At 40.8% G+C, this 26,169-nt stretch overlaps 3 protein-coding genes across 3 annotated transcripts; 1 reads left to right on the forward strand and 2 right to left on the reverse strand.

The window, feature by feature from the left end:
• Positions 1-15,184: 15,184 nt before the first annotated feature.
• LOC142531802 (protein NOI4-like) lies at positions 15,185-16,616 on the forward strand. Its single transcript, XM_075638064.1, has 3 exons — positions 15,185-15,392; positions 15,738-15,944; positions 16,509-16,616. Exons 1-3 carry the CDS (start codon positions 15,384-15,386, stop codon positions 16,539-16,541), a joined length of 249 nt encoding a protein of 82 aa, XP_075494179.1. The 5' UTR covers positions 15,185-15,383; the 3' UTR covers positions 16,542-16,616.
• Positions 16,617-21,719: 5,103 nt separating this feature from the next.
• Positions 21,720-23,378, reverse strand: LOC142530631 (uncharacterized). The gene is made up of 2 exons (XM_075636455.1): positions 22,187-23,378; positions 21,720-22,072 (listed from the first exon to the last, which is right to left on the reverse strand). Exons 1-2 carry the CDS (start codon positions 23,376-23,378, stop codon positions 21,720-21,722), a joined length of 1,545 nt encoding a protein of 514 aa, XP_075492570.1.
• A 714-nt stretch (positions 23,379-24,092) lies between these two features.
• On the reverse strand, positions 24,093-25,274 carry LOC142530632 (uncharacterized). Its single transcript, XM_075636456.1, has 3 exons — positions 24,849-25,274; positions 24,534-24,728; positions 24,093-24,278 (listed from the first exon to the last, which is right to left on the reverse strand). Exons 1-3 carry the CDS (start codon positions 25,272-25,274, stop codon positions 24,093-24,095), a joined length of 807 nt encoding a protein of 268 aa, XP_075492571.1.
• Between the last annotated feature and the right edge of the window lie 895 nt (positions 25,275-26,169).

Consider the following 26,169-nt stretch of genomic DNA (forward strand, 5'->3'; position numbering starts at 1 on the left):
ATCTTAAGTTTTTGATTGAATAATATTGATAGTTACATTTTTTGAAATATGCAATCTTAAGTTTCTGATTGAAGAATATTGATTTATCTTCTTTAAAAGTTATGCATAAGGGTTTAATTTCATTATCTCCATCAACAAAACATACAAAACATATTGAAGTTGATTATCACTTTGTTTGTGGCAAGATTACGCATGGAACTCTCAAATTTCTCCATGTTCGTTCTCAGCACCAGCTCCCCGACATGTTCACTAAGACATCACCGTCCACAACTCTCCTTCTATTATCCAATTTGGCCGTTCGAGATCTCTAACGTCCTTCTTGAGGGGGAGTAACTAAGAATGTTAATTAGTATAGTAAAATCCAGTTGACACAATTAGTTTAAGATATTTTATCAATAACTTGTTTGTATTTATATACATATAGCCATGTAACTTCTGATATTTTCAATGAATGAAGTATAAAATTTCTTCCCATCTATGATAACTCTCTAGAAGTAATACTAACCAGCCCAAATTATCGTTACCATAGGAAAAAAAACCGATTCAATCATATCAATTATGTCCAGCTCTAATGTAGTTCCAAATTGCCCAACCCTTGAACTCAAAGATTTGAACCTCTTCAAATCGAAAATTTGCAACCCATGTTCAGATTTGTGACAATCGAAATTAAGGCTTTAATGGCATTAAAATTACAGTCATTCAGCTCCTCATTTCATCCTATAAATACTCTCCCATTCGGCTCAAAGAAGCTACACCAAAGCTACACAAAATTCACATATTTTGTAGCAATATAAGCGATAAGAACTAGGCGGAACTCTGCTGAAATTTCTTCACATCGTCCAGCAAGAAACAACACATTTTCGAGCAGAAACCAGGTAACAGCTTTCGTTAATCAACCACAACCGAAATTCTTGTTAAAAAATTTTTTGTAAGTGGTTTTACTGTTTTTAAAAAATATGAATGTTTTAAATCTATCTGAAACGTCTATTATTTTTTTTGAAAGCTAAATCTCGAAATAAACATTTTTAAGCATGCATTCAATAACTGCTGCAAAACACACATTTTAAAATAAGAGGAATTCAATAGTGGATAAAAGAAAAATACTGCAGTTAAAAATATTCCAAAAAGTCCTGTCAATTCATCGACATCATAAAATGACAGAGTATGAAAATATCCAATATCACTCCTAACTCATAAACATAATGTGTGGAAAAATATGGTCCTCGGGTTAGCATGCGCACATCCAGCCCCGCCTACTCAGTCTTCGGCGCCTCCAGGCTCCTCATCAATATGCTCACCTGCATCATTCACGCTAGTGAGTCTAAAGACTCACACACCATAAACGTTATAACAAGTACATATACATAACATGCAACAGTGAAAAGTACTGTAATCAACATACGTTTCATGAACTTAAAAACGTGAACTTAAACATATCATAACGTGTCGAAACACGTCTCATCATATCGTCATATACGTGTTCATTTTTTTAATTGAATTCAGTTCATTAGCTTGTGACTATCGTATCAGCTTTATTCGATGGATCCATCTACGTTTAACAGTGGTACCCGGCGGCGAGGACATCAGCGACAATATTACCCATCCACCGAGCCTTGGCCTTACATGTCATCGTATTCGTATTAGTCACAACCTGAAAAGTCTACCCTTTTTATTGCTTAAAAAGTAATAGAAATTTTTTTTATTTTTATTTTTTAACTTAGCTTAATTAAGCCGATCACTCATACTACATAAAAATATTTCTATAAACTATTTTACCCATTAAACTAAAACATCAACAAACTAATATTTAAAAATCAAATGAAATAGTCATAAAATGAAATCGTCAGATGTTTTACCAAACCTAAAAAGCAATAAATTTGAAAAGTATAGCTCATACTAAACCTCTCAAAAATCTCTCAAAGGCATAAATAAATAGTCTTAAAATCTTTAACGTAAATCATAAATCATAAATCATAAATGCGGAAAAGTAGAAGCGCTGGTCCTCGGGTTGTGTGCACCTTCAGTCCAGTCAGGTCAACCATCAAGACCTCCATCAGACTCACCTGCATCCATCACACCTAGTGAGTCTAAAGACTCAACACACCATAATCTTTATAACAAATAATACGTATAAAAAAATCATAAGCAACAGTGAAAATACTTTTACGTAAAGATAACATTTTCATGACATGCAAACATGAACCTTAATCCTTTTCTTTTTCCTCAAACATAACATAACATAAAACATTTTATCATGATCGTAAACATTTTTCCTTTTCTTTATTGAATTCAGTTTGTTAATTGTGATTTTCCTCAAACCTCAAAAGTCGATGGATCCATCTACATGAAACCGCAGTACTGGACGGCGGGGGACACCAGCAACACTCTCACCTGTCAACTGGGCCCTGACATATCTTCATCGAATGAAAATACGATCGTCGGGCTCCCTCTGGGGTCTTTTCCCATAAATGGGCCCCCTCTGGGGCCTTTCCCATCACGACATTCTCATTCTCACCTCAAACCTCATAACCTCAATAGTCACAATTACTACACTTCTTCAATGTTTTACATTCTCATTACTTTATAAAAATCATGCATAACATGTCATATTTGTTTTTGAAACCAGGCATGCAACATATCTTTTAAATGTCTTCCTTAAATCATAAAAATCTAATAGGCATTTAAACCTCATAATTTAATCATGTAAAATTTCATAAACATTTAACAATAATCATAATATCATAAAAACAGCATTTAGAGTACTGCCAAGACGTTTACTAATTTTTAGGTGTAAAAAGATCATTTTACCCCTAGACGTAACATTTTATGTTTTTGACTTTTTCTTGATTTATTTGCCTCTAACATGTCCCAATTAATTATTTAAGCTTAAATTAAAATTATCATAATTTTATTTAGCTTAAAAGCTAGGTTTTTTAATTAATTCGTAACTAGTCATTTTGAAGGCATTTTAATCCCGAAAAATTTCAAAATTTAGTATAAAATTCCTAAATTCAAAAATTAGTCTTTTTATATTATTTTAGCCCTCGTGAACCATGACTTCCTTCGGATTGAGCTGACATCCGTTACGGACCCCCCTGTGAGCCTTTTTTTTATTTTTAAACCAAAAGGAAACCCTAATCGAACCTTATGTGTTAACCTTGAGCCATATGTGTTTTTCCATGAGCCACGCCCGAACCATCCTAAACCAACCATGAGCCAGACCCCCTATGGAACCTACTGGACCCTTAGAACCCCCTAGGACTCACCCCAAGCTCGAAACCTAAGTTGCATATCAAGTAGCAAGCCATGGCCGAGAACTTTACTTGACATAGGACACTCCCAACTTGCTAGGACTCTAACCAACCAAGTTAGCCCCTGGACCAACCTGTCGTGCACCCTCTTAGGACCCTAGTGAGACACCTTAGCCCAGCCCAGTGACCCCTGGCTGCACCGCAACGTTGCCTGCGCGCTGCTGCACCAAGGAATGCAGCAGCAACTCTCTCGGGTGGGAGTTTTAGCGTGGCTAGGACTCCTTCCCCAGCCCTTGACTCGAGTCCTATCATGGCTAGGACTCTACCCTTGACCCTTCCCAAACCTTGGCTAAGCCCTGACCCCAGCCAAAGCCGAGCCGAGCCCACATGTCCCCAATACGAACCATCTTGAACACATGACAGGAACTTTCGCACCAGCCTTTGTTTGCTTGTTCTTTGTGATTGCCGTTAGTCTAGTGTGTGCTAGGACCTTAAATCATGTATAAAACTTACTTGATCACATTCTAACATCATGGCAGCCCCTTAATCGTATAAGACATGAATTTGAACACATAAAACCATTAGTTTATCACATGTATATGCATAAATCCGAAAATAATTTATAAGAACACCATGTTTGCATTCAACGTAATAAAAAAACGATAGTACGATGTGATAGACGAGAAAAAGGAGATGTATGGCGTGCCTTTGCGTTTTAAACGCAAGAAAAACTGTTGGTGATTGAAGAACGGCGATGGAGAGACGATGGCTTTGATGTTCCTTTGAAATTCCGAAAATACTTCTTCAATTATTGAGTGTGTATCATGTATAAGGGGGTGGGGAGAGTTTGAGTTTGTTTGAAATTGTGTGGTCGTAATAAGCCCTCAAATTAGGCCCAATAATCTTTAGTTAAATAATAAAAATTATTTTGTTTAGGATAGTTTGTGAATTTATTAGCCGGGTAGCCATTAAGTTCATATTTTTGTTGAAAAACCAACACCGATAAAATTTACGTCCCGGCGTATAAAATCACCTCAAAACTCCTTATTTTCAAAAATATGAAAAATCATCACACATATTTTAAACAATTAAAAATAATTATTTAATAAAAACATTTTACGTTTTTCACCCCTTGGTCTCCGTCCCTCGATCGCAACTTGAATAATCCTTGAAAATACAGTTTTATGCGTCATGAAAAATAAATCCTATTTAACATATAATCATGCATGTCACATCATCAATTAACCAATTAAATCAATTAATTACTCATTTTTCATATTCCTTATAAGATTTGCAAGCAGTTGGATTACATCGTCTTAATTTTGGACCTTACGATTCCTCTCCCCCTTAAATAAAATTTCGTCCTCGAAATTAGAACATACCGAATAGTTCTGGATAGCGACTCTTCAAGTCCCTCTCGATTACCCAAGTAGCTTCCTCTTCTGATTGATTCAGCCACTTGATCTTGACCATTGGAATGACTTTGTTTCGCAGTCTTCTTTCTTGTCTTGCCAGGATTTGGATAGGTCTTTCTTCATAAGTCATATTTGGAGTTAGTTGTAGAGGCTCATAATTTAGTACATGTGATGGATTCGACATGTAATTCCGCAGCTATCGAAATATGGAACACATTGTGAACTCCAGAAAGCGTCGGTGGCAATGCCACTCTATAACCTAGTGTCCCAATCCTATCCAATTTATCAAACGGACCAATAAATCTTGGACTAAGCTTGCCTTTCTTGCCAAAATGCATTACACCCTTCATAGGTGCTATTTTCACAAATACATGGTCGCCAACTGCAAACTCTAAGTCCCTTCGTCTTTTGTCTGCATAACTCTTTGTCGGCTTTGCGCAGTCTTCATTCTATCCCGAATTTTGACTACCAGCTCATCAGTCTCTTCAATCACATCCGGACCAATATCTCTTTTTTCCCGAACCTCGTCCCAATGAATAGGAGATCTACACTTTCTTCCATAAAGTGCCTCAAAAGGAGCCATCTCGATTGATGATTGATAGCTATTGTTGTAGGTGAACTCCACTAGAGGTAATTTTGGTTCCCAACTGCCTTGGAAATCAATAACACATGCTCGCAGTAGATCTTCCAAAATTTGTATAACTCTTTCGGATTGACCATCGGTCTGAGGATGGAATGTTGTACTGAATAATAACTTGGTTCCCATCGTTGCATGCAGACTCTTCCAAAAAGATGACGTAAATCTCGGATATTTGTTAGAAACAAGAGACACTGGAATCCCATGCAGACGAACTATCTCGCGAATATATAACTCTGCATACTGAATCATAGTGAATGTCGTCTTAATAGGTAGAAAGTGCACTGATTTCGTGAGAAGGTCCACTATCACCCAAATGACATTTAATCCCTTAAAAGTCTTCGGTAATCCCACAACAAAGTCCATAGTGATGTTTTCCCACTTCCACTCGGGAATAGGAAGTGGCTTAAGCTTCCCTGCTGGCCTCTGATGCTCTGCTTTAACTTGTTGACAAGTCAAACACTCGCATACGAACCTCAGAATATCTCTCTTCATGTCTGGCCACCAATATAAAAACTGCAAATCTTTATACACCTTGGTGCTTCCCGGGTGAATGGAGTATGGTGTGCCATGAGCTTCCTTCATAATAAGATTTCTCAAAGAATCATCACTAGGAACCCATAAACGATCTCGATATCGAACTATACCATCCATCTTAGAATATAGCTTCCGGCCCTTGGCTTCATCTCTAGCTCTCCACTTTTGCAACTGCTTATCAGTAGACTGCCCATCTCGAATTCTATATGTCAAAGTCGACTGTTTTGATAGTGTGGCAAGATTAGGGGCCTCGCCCCTAGCATAAACTGTAAGCTCAAACCGCTGTATCTCGGACTGCAACGGTCTTTGGAGTGATAATTGAGTGATAACTGCCGCTTTTCTACTCAAAGCATCTGCCACTACATTAGCTTTTCCCGGATGGTAACTAATGTCACAATCATAGTCCTTTACCTATTCAAGCCATCTATGCTGTCTTATGTTCAACTCTTTTTGGGTGAAGAAGTATTTCAAACTTTTATGATCGGTGAATATTTTGCACTTCTCCCCATATAAGTAATGTCTCCAAATCATTAGTGCAAAAACTACTGCTGCAAGCTCAAGATCATGAGTAGGGTAGTTCTTCTCGTGAATTTCCAGCTGTCTCGATGCATAGACGATAACTCGGTCATTTTGCATCAGAACTGCGCCCAAACCAAGTTTAGAAGCGTCGGTGTAAAGAATATACTCCCCTTGCCCTGATGGCATAGATAACACTGGCGCTGAAATCAAGGCTTGCTTCAACTTGTCGAAACTGTCTTGACACTCGGGTCCCCAAACAAACTTTACATTTTTCTTTGTCAAGGCGGTCATAGGTACCGCTATAGATGAGAACCCCTGAATAAACTTGCTATAATAGTCAGCTAGTCTCAAGAAACTGCGAATCTCGGTAACAATTTTCGGTACTGGCCACTCTTTCACTGCCTCCACTTTACTCGGATCAACTTCAACGCCATCACTAGAAATGATGTGGCCTAAGAATGCCACTCTATCAAGCCAAAACTCGCACTTGCTGAATTTTGCATATAGCTTCCTGTCTTGCAGTACTTGCAGTGCTATCCTCAGATGACGACTATGCTCCTCTCTGCTCTTGGATTAGATTAAGATATCATCGACGAAGACTATAATAAACTGATCCAGATACGGCTGAAATACGCGATTCATGAGATCCATGAAGATCGCTAGCGCATTGGTCAACCCGAATGGCATGAACAAAAACTCATAGTGCCCATATCTCGTGCGAAATGTTGTCTTGTGAACATCTGACTCCTTTACTTTCAATTGATGGTATCCAGATCACAGATCAATCTTAGAAAATATCGATGCTCCTTGCAACTGATCAAATAAATCTTCAATTCTTGGCAGTGTATACTTGTTTTTGATAGTGACCCTGTTAAGCTCTTGATAATCAATGCAAAGACGCATACTACCATCCTTCTTCTTTACAAATAATACCGGCGCGCCCCATTGAGAATAACTAAGGCGGATAAAACCCTTGTCTAGTAATTCTTGGATTTTATCTTTTAATTCTTTCATTTCAGCAGGGGCTAGACGATAAGGCGCTAGATATAGGAACATTGTCCCGGCATAAGATCAATAGAGAATTCCACTTCACGATCGTGTGGAATACCAGTTACGTCCTCGGGAAAGACGCTAGGAAAATCTCTGACAATATCAACATCCTCCAATTTCTGACTGATAGGATCATGTGTGGTAGTGACACATGCTAGAAAAGCTTGGCATCCTCGTTTAATAAGCTTCCTCGCACATAGACAAGAGATAATGTGCGGCATTTGCTTGTTCCTTGCCGCCTCAATGACAAAAGATTTACCACTAGGTGGCCTAATAGACACTGATCTCTGATGAAAATCAATCGAAGCTCCATTCGCTGATAACCAATCCATCCCAAGTATAATATCAAATTCGGGCATAGGAAGCACAATAAGATCTGCCCGAACAACATCTTTGAATAAAGGAAGATCCAGATTTTTGACAATTTTAGGCGTGAGCATTTGATCACCGGAAGGAATAGAGACTTCGAAACCCAAACCCATATCTTGAGGAGTAATATTCAGTCTTTTGATGAAGGTTTCATATATGAATGAATGTGTAGCCCCTGAATCTAGCAATGCGTAGGTAGCTACCCCTTGAATGTTAATTCTTCCAGCGGCGAAAATATCTTTTAAATCTTTCCATGTTGAAGCTAAAAGAATTTCTATCATTAATTTCCCAAATTTATGTGAAGATTGCGTGTCGAACTTAAGCATTTCTTGAAAAATTGCATTTAACCCCTTCCATCTTTCGAAACTTGCATTCTAGTCCCCAAATTTTCGAATTATTACATTTTAACTCTTATATTTTTTGAAATTTCTTATTTTGATCCCTTGAGTTCGAAAATTGGATTTGTGGTCCTTAAGAATTCGGTAATTTCATTTAGGTCCCTTAAATTTTGGTTAATTGCACTTTGGTCCTTGAATTATCGAAATTTAAATTTCAGTCCTCAAACTTTCGAAAATTGTACATTGGACCCCAAAAATTTCGAAACCCATATAAATCCCTTAGTTATGATTTTCTTTAAACTTTGGCCCTCAAACTTTTTATTTGGAATCAAATCATCCCTTACATAAAATAAGGCACAAAATTAATATCATTTTCTATGGTTTCTAAAATCATATCTTAAATCCAACTAAGTAGAACATGCAACCTAATTTCCACTAGGTTAATCCCAATTTAATTCAATAACCAATTTAACATTTCATGCAATACTAAGCAATATAAAAATGTTAAATGACTAGGTTACCTGTGATAAGTGTAGTGTCTGCCTCCTCATCGGCTTCTTCTGCATTCATGACATAAGCTCTCGCCATAGTAGATGCTTTCTTCTTTGGGCAATCAGCAGCTTTGTGCCCAACATCCTTGATGTAGAAACACTTAAATGATCCCCATTCACATTTGCCAAGATGTAAACGATTGTACTTCTTGCATGGTTGTCTCTCAGCAGGCTTTGGTGCTCCAGGATTCTGTGGCTTTTGTGGTGCTTGCTTCTTGACTTGACCTTGGGGCTTTTTAGGCCCTTGATGTCTAGGAGGACCTGTATATGGCTTTTTATTTGGCTGATTATTGTTCTGAAAGTGCTGCCTCTTGCGCTGAATCTCTAAATCAATGTCCCTCAAAGGCTGCTCAGACTGGAAAGCATAAGCAGTAGCGGTGGCATAATCCAATGGACGCATCATCATAACATTGTTTCAAAGGGTAGGTCGTAGGCCATCCATGAAATGCCTAAGCTTCATTGCAGGATCCCCGGCAATAAGGGGTACAAAATGACAATCCCTATCAAATTTCCTCACAAATTCAGCAACAATCGAGTCTCCCTGGCGGAGGGTCATAAACTCCCTCATCAGTCGCCCTCTAACATCGGCAGTAAAGTATTTCTCATAGAATATTTTCTTGAAACGAGCCCAAGTAATATTAGCAAGATTAACGTTGTGCTCGGCTCCTTCCCACCATAAAGAAGCATCATCACTAAACAGATAAGTGGTACACCTAACACGGTCCGCATCCCCCATATCCAGATAACGAAAGTGTACCTCAAGTGAATGGATCCAACTATCAGCAGCAAAGGGATCTGTGGTGCCAAAAAATTCCTTCGGCCCTAGCCTCCGGAACTGATCATAAATGTCATGATGTGGCCTAGGTGCCTGCTGAAACTGCTGCTACTGCATCTACTGTAACTGTTGCTGTAACTGCTGCTCGAAGAGACGAGTCATCCCCTCTAAAGCACGAGTAGCAGCATCCCCTGGAGGTGGTGGTGGTGCATTCCCTTGATGATTCACACTGTTCTCTTCCTGATTCTCAATAACAGGGGCACGTCTAGGAGGCATTTTATCTGAACGTTTTCCAAATTCTAACGTAACCAACATGCATTTAAATCTAAGTCCTCTAATCATGTGACATATCCTAACTCATTTAGCAATTAAGCATGCAAAGCATAAATACTCCAAAGTTCGTAAACACGTAACGTAAACATATCATTCAAGTCATCATGCATGTAACATCATACTGAATCATATAAAGCATGTAGAAACTTACAAATTTGAGGCTTGATGACTGATCTTTCCGGTGCTGATGGTGATGAAAATCATGCAAATACGTAAATTTCCTTAAAATCAAGCATACAATGTATTTTTCATATTTACATAAAAAGTAGTGTGAGGACCGAATATTTTTCTTCTTAATCAACCTTGTAATTAAATATTTTCAAGGAAATTTTAGGATTTTTTTACTATATTTTTGGGTACTTATATTTTGATGATTTATATGGGGATACTTTGAAAATACAATATTAAGTCATTAAATTATGCATATCATGCATATTTCGAATTTGGGGAATATAGTGCAAGACTGGAAGGTAATATATTAGACCTATAAGACTAAGGCATAAATATTGCATATTTTCGAAAATCCCTACTAGGATAGATGCCTAGATATCTTGATGCATGAATGCATGGGAACCTACAAGAAAATTTGGAAGCAAATCCTTACACCTAGCCACCATATTTTTGAATTAATGAAGGGTAATGGGATCAAGAAATAAATCTCTTAACTTAGGAAGCTGAATTTTCGAGAATGACAAGGATATTTGGAGTCAATATTATGAGATTTTGCATGATTTTTGGTACGATTTGAGTACCAAATTTAGCTCCACCCTCCTCCCCTATAAATAGTGCATCAACCCTAGCCATTCTCACACCACAATTTCGAGATCTCTAGCTGCAACTTTCAAAATTCCAGCAGCCTCCCCTAGCCAAAATCTTGCACCAAAAATCGTCCCAAGTTAGCCTAAAATTCAAGCCGAAGTGCTGCCCGATCGAGGTGCAAGAAGCAATCTAATCCAAAGTCGTGCACCTACGTTTTTAGCGTTCAAACATACTGTAAGTGGGTTGTTTTAATTGTTTAAATTTTCGGATTATGCATGTGTCATTTTTTTTTTTGAAAAATTCGGTCGAGCACCGTCCTTCTGTCTCTACGTTTTTATGAAATTTGGTACGTTTACGTGTTGGCACTGTGAGGATTCCCTGAAAATGGGTGGAATTTCAACATATGACCCTTCACGGTGGGATAGAACCGTCTTAAGGCCTCGCCCCTTAGAGGATTAAAACTTAGGGAATGATATCAGTAAACTATAGAAGATGGAAAAATCGCAGTACTGTTATGTTATGAATATGATGTTACGTTACGAAAAGCATGATGTATTATGTGTTGTTTTTGAAAATGGAGTAAATATTTTTGTGTTGTGCTCGATACGCCTCCACTTGCTGAGTATTCCCAAGTACTCACCCCCTTACAAACCTTTCCCAGATAAGCCTGAGGAAGAACTCGAGGAGGAAAAGTCTGATCAATTTTGGAGATGGTGAATGTTCGAAAGTTTAGTTTAAGTTTAAAGTTTATTACGATTATTCAGTTTTTACGTTTCCGCATTTAAACTCTGTCGTTTGGGTTTTTGAGTTGTAAAGACAATGTTATTTCGTTTGAATTATGATTTATAAACTGGTTTCGGTTTATACTGTGCTACGAGGCTGATTGCTTACAATTGTGTGATTGTTAAACAACGCCGATGTCAATCCCGAGTCTCGAGGCGTGACAAGTAGTGTTCATGATAACATATACATTAAAAACGTGTAGTTTTGTGATCAGGGCGCTGTCAGGACTGCTAACTCGACTCGGGTGCAAAATGAACATTTTGCCCCTGAAAACCCTAAATGACCAATTTACCCCGGACCTCAAAATTTCAACCCGAAACCAACCAAACTACTTAAAACACCTCAAAACATAATTATAATTGTTCCTTAGACGTAAATTCGAGCTCATGTAAGAACTTCTATAACTCGTTTTAAAACTTGGATCGGAGTCCCGGTTTTAATCTGAATTACTCCAAAACTCAACCGAAACTTTCCAAACTTAAACCATGACTTAACAACACCTAAATAAACCTCAAAAACCCAAATTCAGACCACATGAATCCCTCGGTAACCCCTAGCGAGCTGCTGGAGTTTATGTATGTACAACACTTCAACCCTACTCGGCTATTAGGTGCTAACCCCTCGGCCCCAGCCCAAAAACCACCAAGACACGACCCTAGCTAGTCACCTTAGGACCATGACCTGACCACTTATGACCCCTACTGGACTAACCCTAGCCATGCCGACAACCCCAAGCATGCACAAGGCTCGGCCTTGCCAAAAAAACCCTAGCCATCCCAAACCAAAACCGATCGGCCCTCATCCAAACCAACCACGACTCGACTCCAGCATCGTGTCCCCTTCACTCTCATCCTAAGCAGTCCCTTAACACCACATTTTGGCAGCCCCTTGCACAATTAGCAACAAAACCGTGATTTACAAGCAAAAAATGTGCATATTTCATGTCAACCCTTAAAAAAAAGATACCACATGCTTGATTAAATAATTTCTTATGCACACACACACAAAACAGCAATAACTAGCGTGAATGATGGGCAAAACAAGATTTATGGCTTGCCTTTGCGATTAAACGATCGAAAACTTTGATATATATGCGTAGGACGAGCACCGAAGAGACGGGGAAGGAACTTTCTTGAAAGCTTTGAAGAATTTTTGAGTTGGCTGCTGTAAATTCAAAGGGAGGATGCTGCTAATGAGAGGGAGGGGGCGGCCGTGCTTAGTGTGTAGGGTTAGGGTTTGATAAATGAGTTTAAGTAAATAATATAATACAATAATGGGCTCTTAATAATAAATAAGGGAGTTAAAAAGGATTTTAGGCCCATTAAGCAAAAAATAAACCCGACAAGCCCAAAAATACTCCCGAAAAATATTTTGTTTGGTACGTTTTTGAAAATATTGCCCGAACCCTCAAAAAGTCCTCCGACTCGTTGAAATTTGCATACTGGTTAAAAATATGACCCTGATGAGTAAAAATACCCAACCGAGACCTATTTTCGAAAATCACACTTAACTACACCATATATTAAATAATTAAAAATAATTATTTAATAAAAATATTTTTCCTGATTATCCCCGATTTTCGTTCCTCGTTCGAGTGCGAAATACAACTTAAAACCCTAATGCATGAAACTTTAAATGAAACATGATAGTACTAACTCACGAATCATGCAATAAACATTCATTAAATATAATCAAATACATATTTTAGTAAAACCCTAGATTGCATGCAGTCATGTTACATAGTTCAAATTCCTAGATCTTACACGATCAATGATGATTGTTGCACTATTTTGCTAAACGTAAGTATATGGTGTCAAGTTTTAGTACTAGGTAGAGCATAGATATCGTTCCCACAGGGAGTGTAATTTAATAATAAATTAATTACCACAATTAAAATAATCAGACTTTATTTAGACAATTAAATCAAATTTTGGATTTTCTCTTATAACCTAAAATATATCTAAGCGCGCACACGATTTGAATTCACTGAGAATAAAAATCTAGATGTGTGATTTCACTTGATCGTGACTATATTTAATTATCACTGACATCAATATCTATAATTTCTACTCATTTACTACTCAATAATTCTCAACTATTCCTGCTCTCTTTCCCATGTGGTGCGTAGGAATTAATCATCTAAAGCTTATTTCAATATGCCCTAGCTATTAAAAATCAAATAATAAATAATTTTAATAGCGCAACAATTCTTTTAATGAGTTCGTTGGAGTTATAGGCCTCCCGAACTCAATAAACATTGACGATATATTTTCTTACGGTCCTAAGCAAATCTCATCCCTCGAGTGATAGATCTCGAATAATTATGATACTCTAATTATTGATCAAATAATTGAACGCAATAAGATCCGAAAATTATTAATAAACCAAGAAGATATCCGAATATGTAAATCAACAATTCAACAACATAGATCCGATCAAGCTACGTCGTCCTCTAGATTCAATAAATTAGTTCATGAATGAAAAAAGATAAAATAAACTCATGTTTTTCAACATCACTAATTGACTAAAAAATTAAATTGAAGAAGAAGATAATGATCGAACCAGATTTGCGACACCGTCCACGGTAGATGTGCTCTTTGTCTTCGTTCTTCGTTCTCGCTCCCTTTCTAAGTATTCTCTATCTTTTTTGTGTGTGTCTGCAACTCTCCTTCTTTATGTGGCTAGGGTTTCAATCTTTATACCTGCAATCCAAATTCCTAGAGCCCACGAAAAAGCCCGTATAGGTTTGCATCGCACGTGTGCACAAGATTCTGCATAGGTGTGCGACTGGCACTGTCTTTGCTCTTCTGTGAGTGTGCGGTTGCGCAGGATTGAGCTAGCTTCTGGTCTCTTACGCAGACCTCTTGCGTGTGCGCTGGGGCGCGGGTTTCCGGGCGCAAGCTTCTATCTTTTTTTTTTTTGCATGTGCGTCTGCTTCTATCCCACATTTTATCCGCTTTCTTGTTCACTTCATTCTTCTATTTCGGCATTTAATTTATTCCTTATTGGTCGCAAATTATGCGCTCATGCTTGTTCCTGCAATAACATAAACAATTGCCAAAACACGTAAATCTGCACGATATTCGTACACTTTCATGCCAATTCCTTGTGTAATTTAAGTGAAAAACTTGCACTTGTCAATAATATATTTGTTTCAATAGATATTTGTTCGTATATTTTGTTTTGATTCATTATGTTTATTGTTTTCTGTTTCGTCACAAATATGTTCAAAGACACTATTATTATTCAAATTTTATATGATATAAAAATTCTGAAACATGAAGATAATAATCATTATATTGTCTCAGCCATTATATAAGTAACTAGCATATAAGAGATTGATCAGAAAACTATGAAAAATAAGATGAATTCAGTATTATATTTTTATGTTATATTAACAATAAGTTATGTTTCATGCCATGTTATGTCCTTTTTAAAATCGTTATGTAAATATATTTGTTAATTATTGTGTTCAATCATCTCCTACTTGCTTAGTCTTCAACAAAATACTCATCTTTTACTTCTCCTGGGGAAAAACGTGACATGTTTTAAAGCTAGTGACGAAGATATGTTTGCGTACACTTTAGATTATGTAAAAGTTATTCTTACGCCGCAATTTATTTTGTTTTTGAGATTTCACATTGTCAAGACAATGTATATGTCATGTATATCTTCGAGAGAAAAATGCAAGATTTTCTCTTTAAAGTATGCTAACTTTCATCATGATCAAAATTTTGTGTTTGTAGATTTTGTTGACTTTTTAAAAAAACCGAGACCCGTTCTAATGTACAAATGGGATATGGTTTAGAAAATAGCAAAAGGATATCATTGTAGAATGGCGGATATTAATCTCAGATAATGAAGGGCAAAAATGTGATCCTTCATGGGGTGCAACTACTAAGACAACAAACCTTTTCTCTCTTTCCTAACCTATTGTATTCTATTTATGGTCAGCTCTTCCTTCCCCTCTTCTTCCTGAAGACTTGTCCTGGATTCCTATCCACCCCTCTTTCTTCTCTTTCTCCCTTCAAAATATTCATTTGCTTTGACCAAACTGTAATATCTGATGATGTCGGTAAGTTTTCGTCCTTCTGTGATTTCAAACGTTTTGATTCATTTGTAGAATGATAAAATGTTGATTTGATTTCATGAGGATTTTATGGAAATGATTTTAATATGAATGAAGTTATTGAAAATCAATATTGCCGTCCTACATTACATCATTTGGAATAGATCTGTTAAGAAAATAGAGAGCATCAAAGATCGGATTTGTTTGAATTTTTGTACTGATCACTATCCGTTGCATAGATGCCATTTGCTGGGTAAAATTTGTCGTCCTTGATGATCAAACATATATATGTCCTAACATAGAATATCCCTTCATATGGAATATAATTCTACGTATTAATAATGAATGCAGCATGCAAAAGGAGGGGCACTGCCAAAATTTGGTGAATGGGATGTGAATAATCCAGCCTCGGCTGATGGATTTACAGTGATATTTGCCAAGGCCAGAGATGAAAAGAAGGCTACGGGAACTGCCGCGCATGCTGCCTCCATCCCTCAGCCTCAGCCAGCGAATCCCATCATGCCTCAACCAGACCAAGATTACCAGTATCAACAAAAGGTTTTGTTTTATTACTCAGCCCTCGATTATTTTTCTTGGTTTCCTTTCAATGCCATGCCTTTTTTTTCTAACATATTCAAGATTTAAACAACCACGGAGAATCCTATTACCCCCTTTATCCTCCAAATCGAATAAACCTCAAATTTCATATTATGTGATTTTCCTAAAATGTTAAGTTTTTCCTTTATATCATGTTAATTTGCTCGTTCCTGGAAATTTATTTATTTTGGGTTTTGGTTACGCAATAAATTGTATTTCTCTTCTGCTTTCACTTTTAGTCTTTTTTCGTTAGAATCCTGACATGTCGGCAATATACAATGTTATATCAGCAATATCTAATGTCATGTTAGCAACGTCCGACACCGCTTCAACACTTAGGGGAAAAACGAATAAAAATGAAAAATAATAAAATAATTATTGCACCAAGATCAAATTTTGACTGCTGAGATTAGCAAAACTTAAAATAAACTAATTTACACGATAATTTTGGTAATCTCCTTTAGAGTTACAGAACATAAAATGTCCGAACTGTTGTTGCTAATGAAAATGGTTGCATGGATGCAGAGGAAATGGCTGTGCTGCTTTTCTAAATCTTGATGGATCTTGGAGCAATGGGATGAAGAATGAAAAGGGTGCAAAGAGGTTAATACAGGAATGGAGAGCAAATGCAATCATTTCATTTTATCGAGATGAAAATCATATGATGTATATTATATTGAGTACTGATACCATATTTTTTCCAAATGTATTATCAGTATAATCTTCACGAGCGAGTTAAATTGCTCTTATTATATGTGATCTCGTTAAAATGGGTGAGCCGGGTACGGGGCTCCAACGGACCAAATCAATAATTTAATAATGTTTGGGAATTTGAGTGAAGATAATGGCTTGGATCCACACCTGCAAACAAGAAAATAACTCTTGAATGGGCGCCGGAGAGATGTCAGGCGTGGCCACTCCGATGCTTAAGTCAGCAGGCTTTTTTATGAACACAAGCAATATTTGAGAGGAAATATGTAAGTGCTTCTAGTTCAAGGATTTCAGAATCAGTAAATGACTTTAATACCCGCTATTTATAGTGGAAGAATGGGTAGTTACCTTGATTACCACACCACCTACTAAGTCGGTTTATCATACTAGCTTCTGATGACTTCTCGGACACTCCAAACCCAAGTGGTTCTGACGGATTGGACTGCCCGTATCGATCACACTCGAGTGTGGTGCAATTCTCGAGGTGGCCTGGGTAGTCGGTTACCTGGGTACCTGTATGAGAAACTGGGTGGAGGAAAAGTACCCGGGCAGTTGGCTTCTGATCCGGGCTATTCAACCGATAACCCGGGTCATTATTAACCCGGACCTTTACAGGGGTATCACCACACATCCTAAAAATAGTCGGGCTAGAGCTTGACTCGCTGTCCCGATCAGTCATGCATGTTTACTCCAAAACATATCCCATAGTGAATAAGAGCATTGGGTCTCTAAATATCCTGCAGAAGTGATGAGGTGTCAGGCTTCCATATCTCTCAGGTTTTGAACATTCATCGTTTAGTACTCTTCGGGAAATCCAATAAATGTCATTATGCTGCATGCGTTAACAGTGATACCGTCGAAAATTGTTCGTATTCCGAGGTAATAATGAGCATGTTTCCTCGATACCCGTACACGTCTTTTCATCTGCCTGCTCAATTTCCTAGATTCCCTCTGATCGTCCGATTGGATTCGGATCGACGATGGAGACTGATTCCTTCCTATATATATATACAGTAACCTGCTTACCTATTCTCCAACATTCCATCAATTCAGTCCTCAAGAAGTGCAATGGCGGGTTCCAGTGGTTCGAAAGCTCCCGACATGGCAGCAGAGTTTATGCAAGCAGCTTTTGAGAAACGGAAATCTGAATTGGAAGATGAAGTCTTCCAAAAGATCCTCCATTACTGGGAGGAGCTGCAAGGACTTCAGCTTCTACACGAGTGGGAGGAGGCTATCACTCCTGAACTGGTGGCCAAGCTTGCAAAGTATCGGGAACGCTTGCAGATTTCTGATACGGAGGACCTCTTTGAGGACGACTTTATCCTCCAACTATTGCTTCATAAAGAGAGGAGGATGCTGCAGAAGATTGCCGACTCCGCTAGCTTTATGAAGGTGTTCACTGGTAGCTTTTTCCCGGGATTAAGATAAGATGCCGGGGCCTCAGACCTCCCGGGCTTAAGATGAGATCTTGGGTAACCCACGGGGTGCCATGATAACGCGTGCCCTTTCTATCAACGATCAGGAACGTTTCGTATTTCGAGGAGCCGATAAGTCTGATATTTTTAATTATTGTGTGTGTCCCGTCGTAAGCCTGGTACAATTTTCTAGGCAAATTGTGGTCGTCCACGCGTGCTTTTTAAATAAACGGCTGAGATCTTCCCCCACCGCCTATATATACTAACTAACAGGTTTTCCAAAAATTACTCTCAAATTCGAAATTGCAGCGAAGCTCTTGCGAATTCTCTTCTCGAGACTCTATTTGTGCGAGATCATTTCCGGCAACCTTCCACCGCATATATCGTCGTAAGTTTTCTTCTTTTAAAATGTCTCACTCCACTTCTTCCACCTCAGGAGCGAATGCGCGAGGCTCTCCTAGCGCTGAGTCTTCCGCACTTCGTTCCGATTCTCCTCCCTCTCCTCCACGTCGCTCCATCACCCAACCTTCTAAAAAACCAGTGGCACTTCCAACCAAACCGCTTTTTTCTAAACCTTTATCTTCTGGCCACTCCCGGGCCCGAGCTCTTGCGAAGAACAAGGGTAAGGGTAAAGCCAAGGTCTCGAGTCCTCGGGCGGTCGAGATCCCGGGAACTCCCTGGTTATCCTCTATGCGAAGCGCCTTACGCTTGAGGGCAGATGAGGAACTCCGAGCGCTGGGCAATATTCCTTCTTCTATTTCTATCTTGATACCTGGGCCCTTTGATAGGGCCGATAACCCTCCTCCTAGGTACACAACTTTTTTTCGGGACCAGGTTAGGAATGGTCTTCGGTTTCCCGTTCATCCCTTTTATATTGATGTTGCCAAATTTTTTGGTGTACCTGTCAATCAATTTCATCCCAATTCTTTCAGGATTATGGCCTCGGCCTATGTCCTTTTTAAAATGAATAATCTTCTCATCACCCCCTCATCCTTCACTATTATTTTTCTTGCCATTTCGGGGATAATGCATTTTCCCTTAAATCCCGGTTAAACGTCCGATTCCTCGATGACATCCCTTCCTCTCAAAAGGGATGGAAAGGAAGATTTTTTTATATCCAACTCCCGGGTCCTTTACCCTGTCTAACTCGGTTTCTCCCTTCCCTTCCCCAACAACCTTCCCTTCCTCCATCCTATAAATTTGAGGAGCCTTTTCTCCTGAGTCAAACCCTCGTGGAGGGACACAAGTACTCCTCTTCCATTCTTATCTCAGAAGAGAACTTAGTGGCCTACGGGTTGAGTGCCCGGGCTGAGGACCCCATAGACCGGGTAATTGATGAGGTGGCTGGCTCGGGATCTCAACTCGGTACATACTTTATCTTCTGTGCTTCCTTATTCCTTTATCCTGTTTATTTAATGTATCATAACCTTGTCACTCCTCTATGCAGATAACTTTGAGATGCAAGCAGCTTTTGCTAAAAGGCGTGCAGCTGAGAAGGCAGCCCGAGAGAAGGAAATGGCGGCTCGCCGGGCAGCTGCGGAAGAAAAGAAACAATGGGATGCAGAAGCGGCAGCCTTGAGAGCTGAGGTGTCCCGGGAAGAACCTCCCCAGGATGGCGCTTCCCGGGCGATGATTGAGAACTCGGAGGAATCTGAAGATCTCATTCCCCTCACTCAGAGAAAACGAAAAGCTACTGCAGAACCCGAGCTGGTTATTCTCGAAGACCCTTCCGAGGGTGACCAAGGCGCCTTCCGATCTGCTCCACCTCCTCCTCTCCCCCCCCCCCAGTCTAATGAAGAACCTCGCCAAGAGCTCCCTCCAACCGACCAGCTTTCTCTGGCTAACATCTTCTTCGAGGGAGCTTCCGCTGTTGGTGTTAAGCGTTTCAAGAAGGTGCTCAGCCCTACTGAGATAGCTATCCTGAAAAGCACTCCTTCTAGTGTGAGGTTTTTGGAGGGGTCCAACCGTCTTCTGTCTGTAAGCTTTATTCTTTTATTTCTTTTCCCTCTCTCTCCCTTCCCCCTTTTTTCTTTTTTAAGATTCCTTCTTGTCCAGGCTGCCCAGATGCTAGTTTCGGCCTTTGAAGAGGTGGCAGCGGTGGCAACCAAGAAGGGTAAGCAAGCCGGCGGCTCAGGATATTCATGACCATCTCCAAGGAGAGATGGCCCGGGCTCAGAAGCTTCACGAGGAGACAACTGCCAGTCTCCAAGCTTCCTTGGAAGCAGCTAATCAAGAGCTGGCCGCGGCTCAACTTTCTCGTGATGAGAGCATAGCCCGGGAGGAGGCTTCTAAGAGGCAAACTGCGTTCCTGGCATCTCGGATTAGCTATCTCGAGGATGAAGCCAGTGCCCAGCAACATCGAGCCGAAGTTGCTGAAGATAAGCTCAGACTTCTTCAGCTGACCCATGAAGAATGGAGGACTATTTTTCTTCAATCGGCGGAATTCCAAGCAGCTGTTGAAGATAGGGCCTACAAATACTTTTCGATTCGCTTTTAGAAATGCCAGGAGCAATTTGAGGAGATAGGTTTGATTCCGACAGATAAGGAGGGCTTTCCTGATATTGATAAGGCCATTGCTTCCCTTCCCAAAGATGATGCTATCGAGAAAGAGGCTGAGAAGACTCCCGGGGAATCCGGAGAACCATCAGGGCAGCAGACTTTAGAATAGGCCTGTAATTTACTCTGTATTTTTTCCTTTGTATTTCTTGCCTTTGAACTTTGTAAGGAAATGTTGATTTCTTTCCGTCGCTGTGCTTTTTTCAATATGATTTTTGACAATTTTTCCGCAACCCGGGTAATGCAATAACTTATGAGTATTTCTTAGTAGGAGAAAACGGTAATTTCAATCGAATACCCGGGGTCCCGGTCCATACGTTAAATAAGTAGCTTAACTAATACTCCAGATGTAGAGATTTAAACCTGAACTCAAAAGGAGTATTTCTTGGATTCCACAAACCAGGGTGTAGTGCCCTGAGCTTTTAAGAACCAAGGTACGGAGCCTTGGACCGGGGATCATGTCCCAAGACTTGGGAATGGTCGAGGTGTGGTGCCCCGAGCCAAGGTGTAGTGCCCTGGGCTTTTTAAGAACCAAGGTACGGAGCCTTGGGCCGGGGATCATGTCCCGGGACTTGGGAATGGTCGAGGTGTGGTGCCCCGAGCCAGGGTGTGTGCCCTGGGCTTTTTAAGAACCAAGGTACGGAGCCTTGGACCGGGGATCATGTCCCGGGACTTGGGAATGGTCGAGGTGTGGTGCACCGAGCCAGGGTGTAGTGCCCTGGGCTTTTTAAGAACCAAGATACGGAGCCTTGGGCCGGGGATCATGTCCCGGGACTTGGGAATGGTCGAGGTGTGGTGCCACGAGCCAGGGTGTAGTGCCCTGGGCTTTTTAAGAACCAAGGTACGGAGCCTTGGGCCGGAGATCATGTCCCGGGACTTGGGAATGGTCGAGGTGTGGTGCCCCGAGCCAGGGTGTAGTGCCCTGGGGTTTTTAAGAACCAGGTCATAGCAGCTCCCAAGATATATAACAAACGCAATACTCTGAGAAAATATATATTTTTATTGATTTCTTCCATCAAACAATTACATCTATTATGCATAGTACTTCTTTAAGTTAAACACATTCCAAGGCCTTTTGAGGGGACGTCCCTGCGCATCTTCTAAATAAAAGGATCCCGAGTTGACTATTCGAGTGATTTTGTAAGGTCCTTCCCATTCGGGCTTCCAGCTTCCCAACTTCCCCAGCAGGGTTGAATTTTTTCATGACTAAATCCCCAATTTGGAAGTCTCGAATGCGGACCTTCTTATTATATGATTTCATCACCCGATTTCTGTATGCCTCCATTCGAATAAATGCCCTGTTCCTTTTTTCTTCTATTAAGTCCAACTCCATGGCCCTGCTCTGATCATTGTCCTCCGGGTAAGATTCTATCCGGGAAGAAGTTTGCCCGATCTCTACTGGAAGAACTGTTTCAGAACCATATACCAAACTGAAGGGAGTTTCTTGAGTAGGTGCCCGGGGAGTAGTTCTGTAAGCCCATATGACACTAGGTAACTCCTCCACCCAATTCTTTCCTTTACCCTGAAGTCTTGCCTTTAATGCTTGCACAATGACTCTATTGACAACTTCTGTTTGACCATTGGCTTGGGGATATGCAACAGAGGTAAAAGATTGAGTGATTTTCATTTCCTGGCACCATGATGTAATTCCTTTGCATTGAAATTGTCTTCCATTGTCCGAGATTATTCTCCTGGGCACTCCGAACCGGCACACAATGTTCTTCCACAAAAATTTCAGTACTTCCTGCTCGGTGATCTTTGCTAAAGGCTCAGCTTCAACCCACTTGGAAAAGTAGTCAACAGCTACTAGTAAGAATTTTTTCTGAGCCCGGGCAACCGGAAAAGGACCCACGATGTCCATGCCCCATTGATCAAAAGGGCAGGATGCCCAAATAGGCTTCATGAGAGTGGCCGGGCTGTAGCTGAAATTCGAATGATGCTGACAGCCCTCACAAATCTGGACCAAACGAGCAGAATCTTGTTTTAAGGTGGGCCACCAGAATCCAGCAAGCATTGTTTTTCGAGTTAAAGACATTCCTCCGAGGTGCTCGGCACAACACCCCTCATGAATCTCTCGGAGAACATAATCCACCTCTTTTTCATTTAAACACTTCAAAAGCGGTCCTTGGAATGATCTTCTGTACAAAATTTTATTTAAGAGAACAAACCTGGGAGCTTGTCTTTTGATCTTCTGAGCTCGGGCTTTATCCTCAGGGAGCTCATGGTTCGTAATGTACGCGATCAGCGGTGTCATCCATGAATCTTCAGGCATGGGTGATGCTCCTTCCTCCGTAGAGAGAACCAGCCGAATAATATGCAGCACCTCCCGGGTATTAACTTCTGATAAGGAAGCAGCCATTTTAGCCAAATCGTCTGCCTCACTGTTTTCTTCCCGGGGTACTTGTTCAATACTCCAATCCATGAAGCTTTCTGCTTGGGCTCGAATGAGCTGTAAATATTTAAGCATCCTGTCATCCTTAGCCTCATAAATGCCCTTTATTTGTTGAGTGATGAGCTGTGAATCAGAATATAGAATAATACGAGAAGCTCCAACTTCCTGGGCAGCTCGAATACCTGCAAGAACAGCCTCATACTCAGCTTCATTGTTGGTTATCCGGGAATCAATTCTTAATGCTAATTTGACCTTTTCTCCCAGGGGAGACACTAACACCACCCCTACTCCGCACCCCACAAGGCTAGATGCCCCATCCATTGATACTTTCCATACCTCCTCCTCGCTGGGCTGGATCATTTCAGATAAGAAATCTGACAAAGTCTGCGAGTTTAATGGCCACTCGGGGCTTGTACTCGATGTCATATTCACCCAACTCTACTGTCCATTTTATCATTCGCCCGGATACTTCAAAGTGAGTCATGATCCTACCCAGAGGACTATTGGTAAGAACAATAACCTGATGTGACAGAAAGTAAGGTCTTAGCTTCCGGGCGGTCATGACCAGGGCCAAAGCAATTTTCTCCACTTCGCTATACCGGAGCTCGGGCCCCCTCAGAGCATGGCTGACATAATAGACAGGTTTTTGATCAGTTCCTTCCTCTTTTATTAGAACAGAGCTGACAGCATACTCTATAGCGAACAGGTAGACATATAATTTTTCTCCAGGTTCTGGTTTCACCAACACCGGGAGCCCGGCAAGATGAATTTTCAAGTCCTGGAAGGCCTGTTCACGTTTCTCATCCCATCCGAATTGCTGGGCCTTCCTTAAGACTTTAAAAAAAGGATAACTCCGGTGTGCTGATCGGGAAATAAATCTGGAAAGGGAAGTAATTCTCCCAGTTAGCTTTTGTACCTCCTTGACAGATCGGGGAGATGGCATGCTTAGCACAAATTTGACTTTCTCTTGATTCACCTCGATCCCTCGTTCTGTCACAATGAATCCCAAGAATTTGCCACTCTTCACACCAAAAATCACTTGGCAGGGTTAAGCTTGATTCCATAATGCATGAGAGTCGCAAAAGTTTCTTCTAGATCACTAATAAAGCCGGCACCCTCTCGGGATTTGGATAGAATATCATCCACATAGACTTCCACATTCCGTCCCAGCTGCTTCTCAAAGACTTTATCCATCAGACGCTGGTAAGTAGCCCCTGCATTCTTCAACCCGAAAGGCATTACAATATAACAAAATGTACCTCCCGAGGTGATGAAGCTGGCTTTGTCTTGATCCTTTTTAGCCAGAGGGATTTGATGGTACCCCTGGTATGCGTCCATGAAACTTAGCAATTCATAGCCCGAGGTGGAATCCATCAGCTGATCAATCCTGGGCAGAGGATAATGATATTTGGGGCACGCCTTGTTGAGATCGCGGAAGTCTACACACATGCACCACCTCCCGGTGGTTTTGGGTACCAAGACCACATTCGAAAGCCATGTGGGGAATTGAATTTCCCGAATGTGGCCAGATTTCAGAAGCTCCTTCATTTGCGCATCAATTACTTTGTCCTTTTCAGGGCCAAAGTGCCTCTTTTTTTGTTTTACTGGGTGAGATCCAGGGAGGATGTTCAATTGATGTTCTGCTATCAAGGGAGAAATCCCTGTCAACTCCTGTTGGGACCAAGCAAACATACGAATATTAGTTTTTAAACAATGAATCAGACTGACCCGAGTGGGTATACTGAGATCTCGGGCCACCCGGATTTGCTGGCCTGGTCCGATTTCTATTACTTCTTGTTCTTCTTCTGCCACAAAATGCACCTCTCCTCTCCCCATCGTTCTTTCCCCGTCCACCCTTGCCTTCTTCCCTTCCTTCCTTGTTCTACTCTGATCCGCCCGGACTGCCTCCACATAGCATTTCCGAGAGGATGGTTGATCTCCTCGGACTTCTCCCACCCGAGCTCCTACTGGAAATTTTATCTTTTGGTGGTATGTGGATGCTACGGCTCTCAATTCGTTCATAGCCGGTCTTCCCAAAATGATATTATATGATGACGGGGAATCCACTATGGTGAATGAAGTCATCACCGTCCTCTTAAGATCCTGAGAACCCAAGGTTAATGGAAACATGATCTCCCCTTCCGGGTAAACCATATGGCCAGCAAAACCAAAGAGGGCAGTCTCCACAGCCTCTAGGTGGTAGCCCTGCAAATCCATCTGTACAAAGGCATCTTTAAAAATTACATTTACAGAGCTGCCTGAGTCCACAAAGACCCGTAGAATATCATAATTCGCCACTCGGGCTTGGATCACCAGGGCGTCGTTGTGGGGCAGATTCACCCCTCTCAAATCTTCCGGGCCAAAACTAATGATCGCCTCATTCCTTCTTGCTCCTTCTACCTCCAAACATTCCCTCCTGCTTCTCCCCTTCCTCGCCCGGTTAGAATCTCCATCAGTAGAGCCTCCTAATATCATTTTTGACCATTCCTGTGGCAGGGGGCGAATTCTTTTTTCTCTCGGGCTCAGGCTCCCTTCTTCTACTGGGCTCAATCCTCGGGATATTCCTCACACTTCCTCCTCGGGCGCTGGATCCTGGTGGCTGAGATGTCCAAGGTGGCACTCTCGGCCTCTGGCTATTGTTACTGGGTCCCGGGATGAAGGGTGAGGCATAATTCCCCTTTAGTGCCTTGAAGTTTTCAGTGTTATGGTGGCATACTTTGTGAAAAGAGCAAAATCCACTCTTTTCTGGCCGGGATAACTGATGATCCGGGGCCAAATCTCTGCTGCACTCTTGCACTTCCCTCTCCCGAGCAATTTTCAGAGGCACGTGGTGAGAAAAATGCCTTGTATTGCCTCTTTTCTGTCCCCTCTCCTCGGGCTTAGACATCCGGTCTCCTTTTTCCTTTCTCACAGCGTCCCTCTTTTGTTTCTGGGCCTCCTCCATATTGATATATTTTTCTGCTCGCAACAATAGATCCTCGAAATCTCCCGGCATCTTCTTAGTCAGTGACTTGAAGAACTCACCCTCTCTCAAACCCTGGGTGAATGCAGTAGTCTTTGTTTCGGTGGCACAAGTAGGGACGTCTAGGGCCACTCTGTTGAATCTTCTGAT

Source organism: Primulina tabacum, chromosome 17 (genome assembly GCF_025594145.1).
Source record: "Primulina tabacum isolate GXHZ01 chromosome 17, ASM2559414v2, whole genome shotgun sequence".
NCBI lineage: Eukaryota > Viridiplantae > Streptophyta > Magnoliopsida > Lamiales > Gesneriaceae > Primulina > Primulina tabacum.

What these genes read in the sequence shown, in the direction of transcription:
- LOC142531802 (XM_075638064.1), top strand. An exon ending in ATTACCAGTATCAACAAAAG is followed by an intron (nt 15,945 to 16,508) that starts GTTTTGTTTTAT and finishes GCATGGATGCAG; the next exon opens with AGGAAATGGCTGTGCTGCTT.
- LOC142530631 (XM_075636455.1), bottom strand. Translation starts at nt 23,378, where the DNA reads ATGGATGGGGCATCTAGCCTTGTGGGGTGCGGAGTAGGGGTGGTGTTA. An exon ending in ATTAAAGGCAAGACTTCAGG is followed by an intron (nt 22,073 to 22,186) that starts GTAAAGGAAAGA and finishes GTTCTGAAACAG; the next exon opens with TTCTTCCAGTAGAGATCGGG.
- LOC142530632 (XM_075636456.1), bottom strand. Translation starts at nt 25,274, where the DNA reads ATGGATTTGCAGGGCTACCACCTAGAGGCTGTGGAGACTGCCCTCTTT. An exon ending in TGGCAGAAGAAGAACAAGAA is followed by an intron (nt 24,729 to 24,848) that starts GTAATAGAAATC and finishes TGGTCCCAACAG; the next exon opens with GAGTTGACAGGGATTTCTCC. An exon ending in GGCTTTCGAATGTGGTCTTG is followed by an intron (nt 24,279 to 24,533) that starts GTACCCAAAACC and finishes TTCGGGTTGAAG; the next exon opens with AATGCAGGGGCTACTTACCA.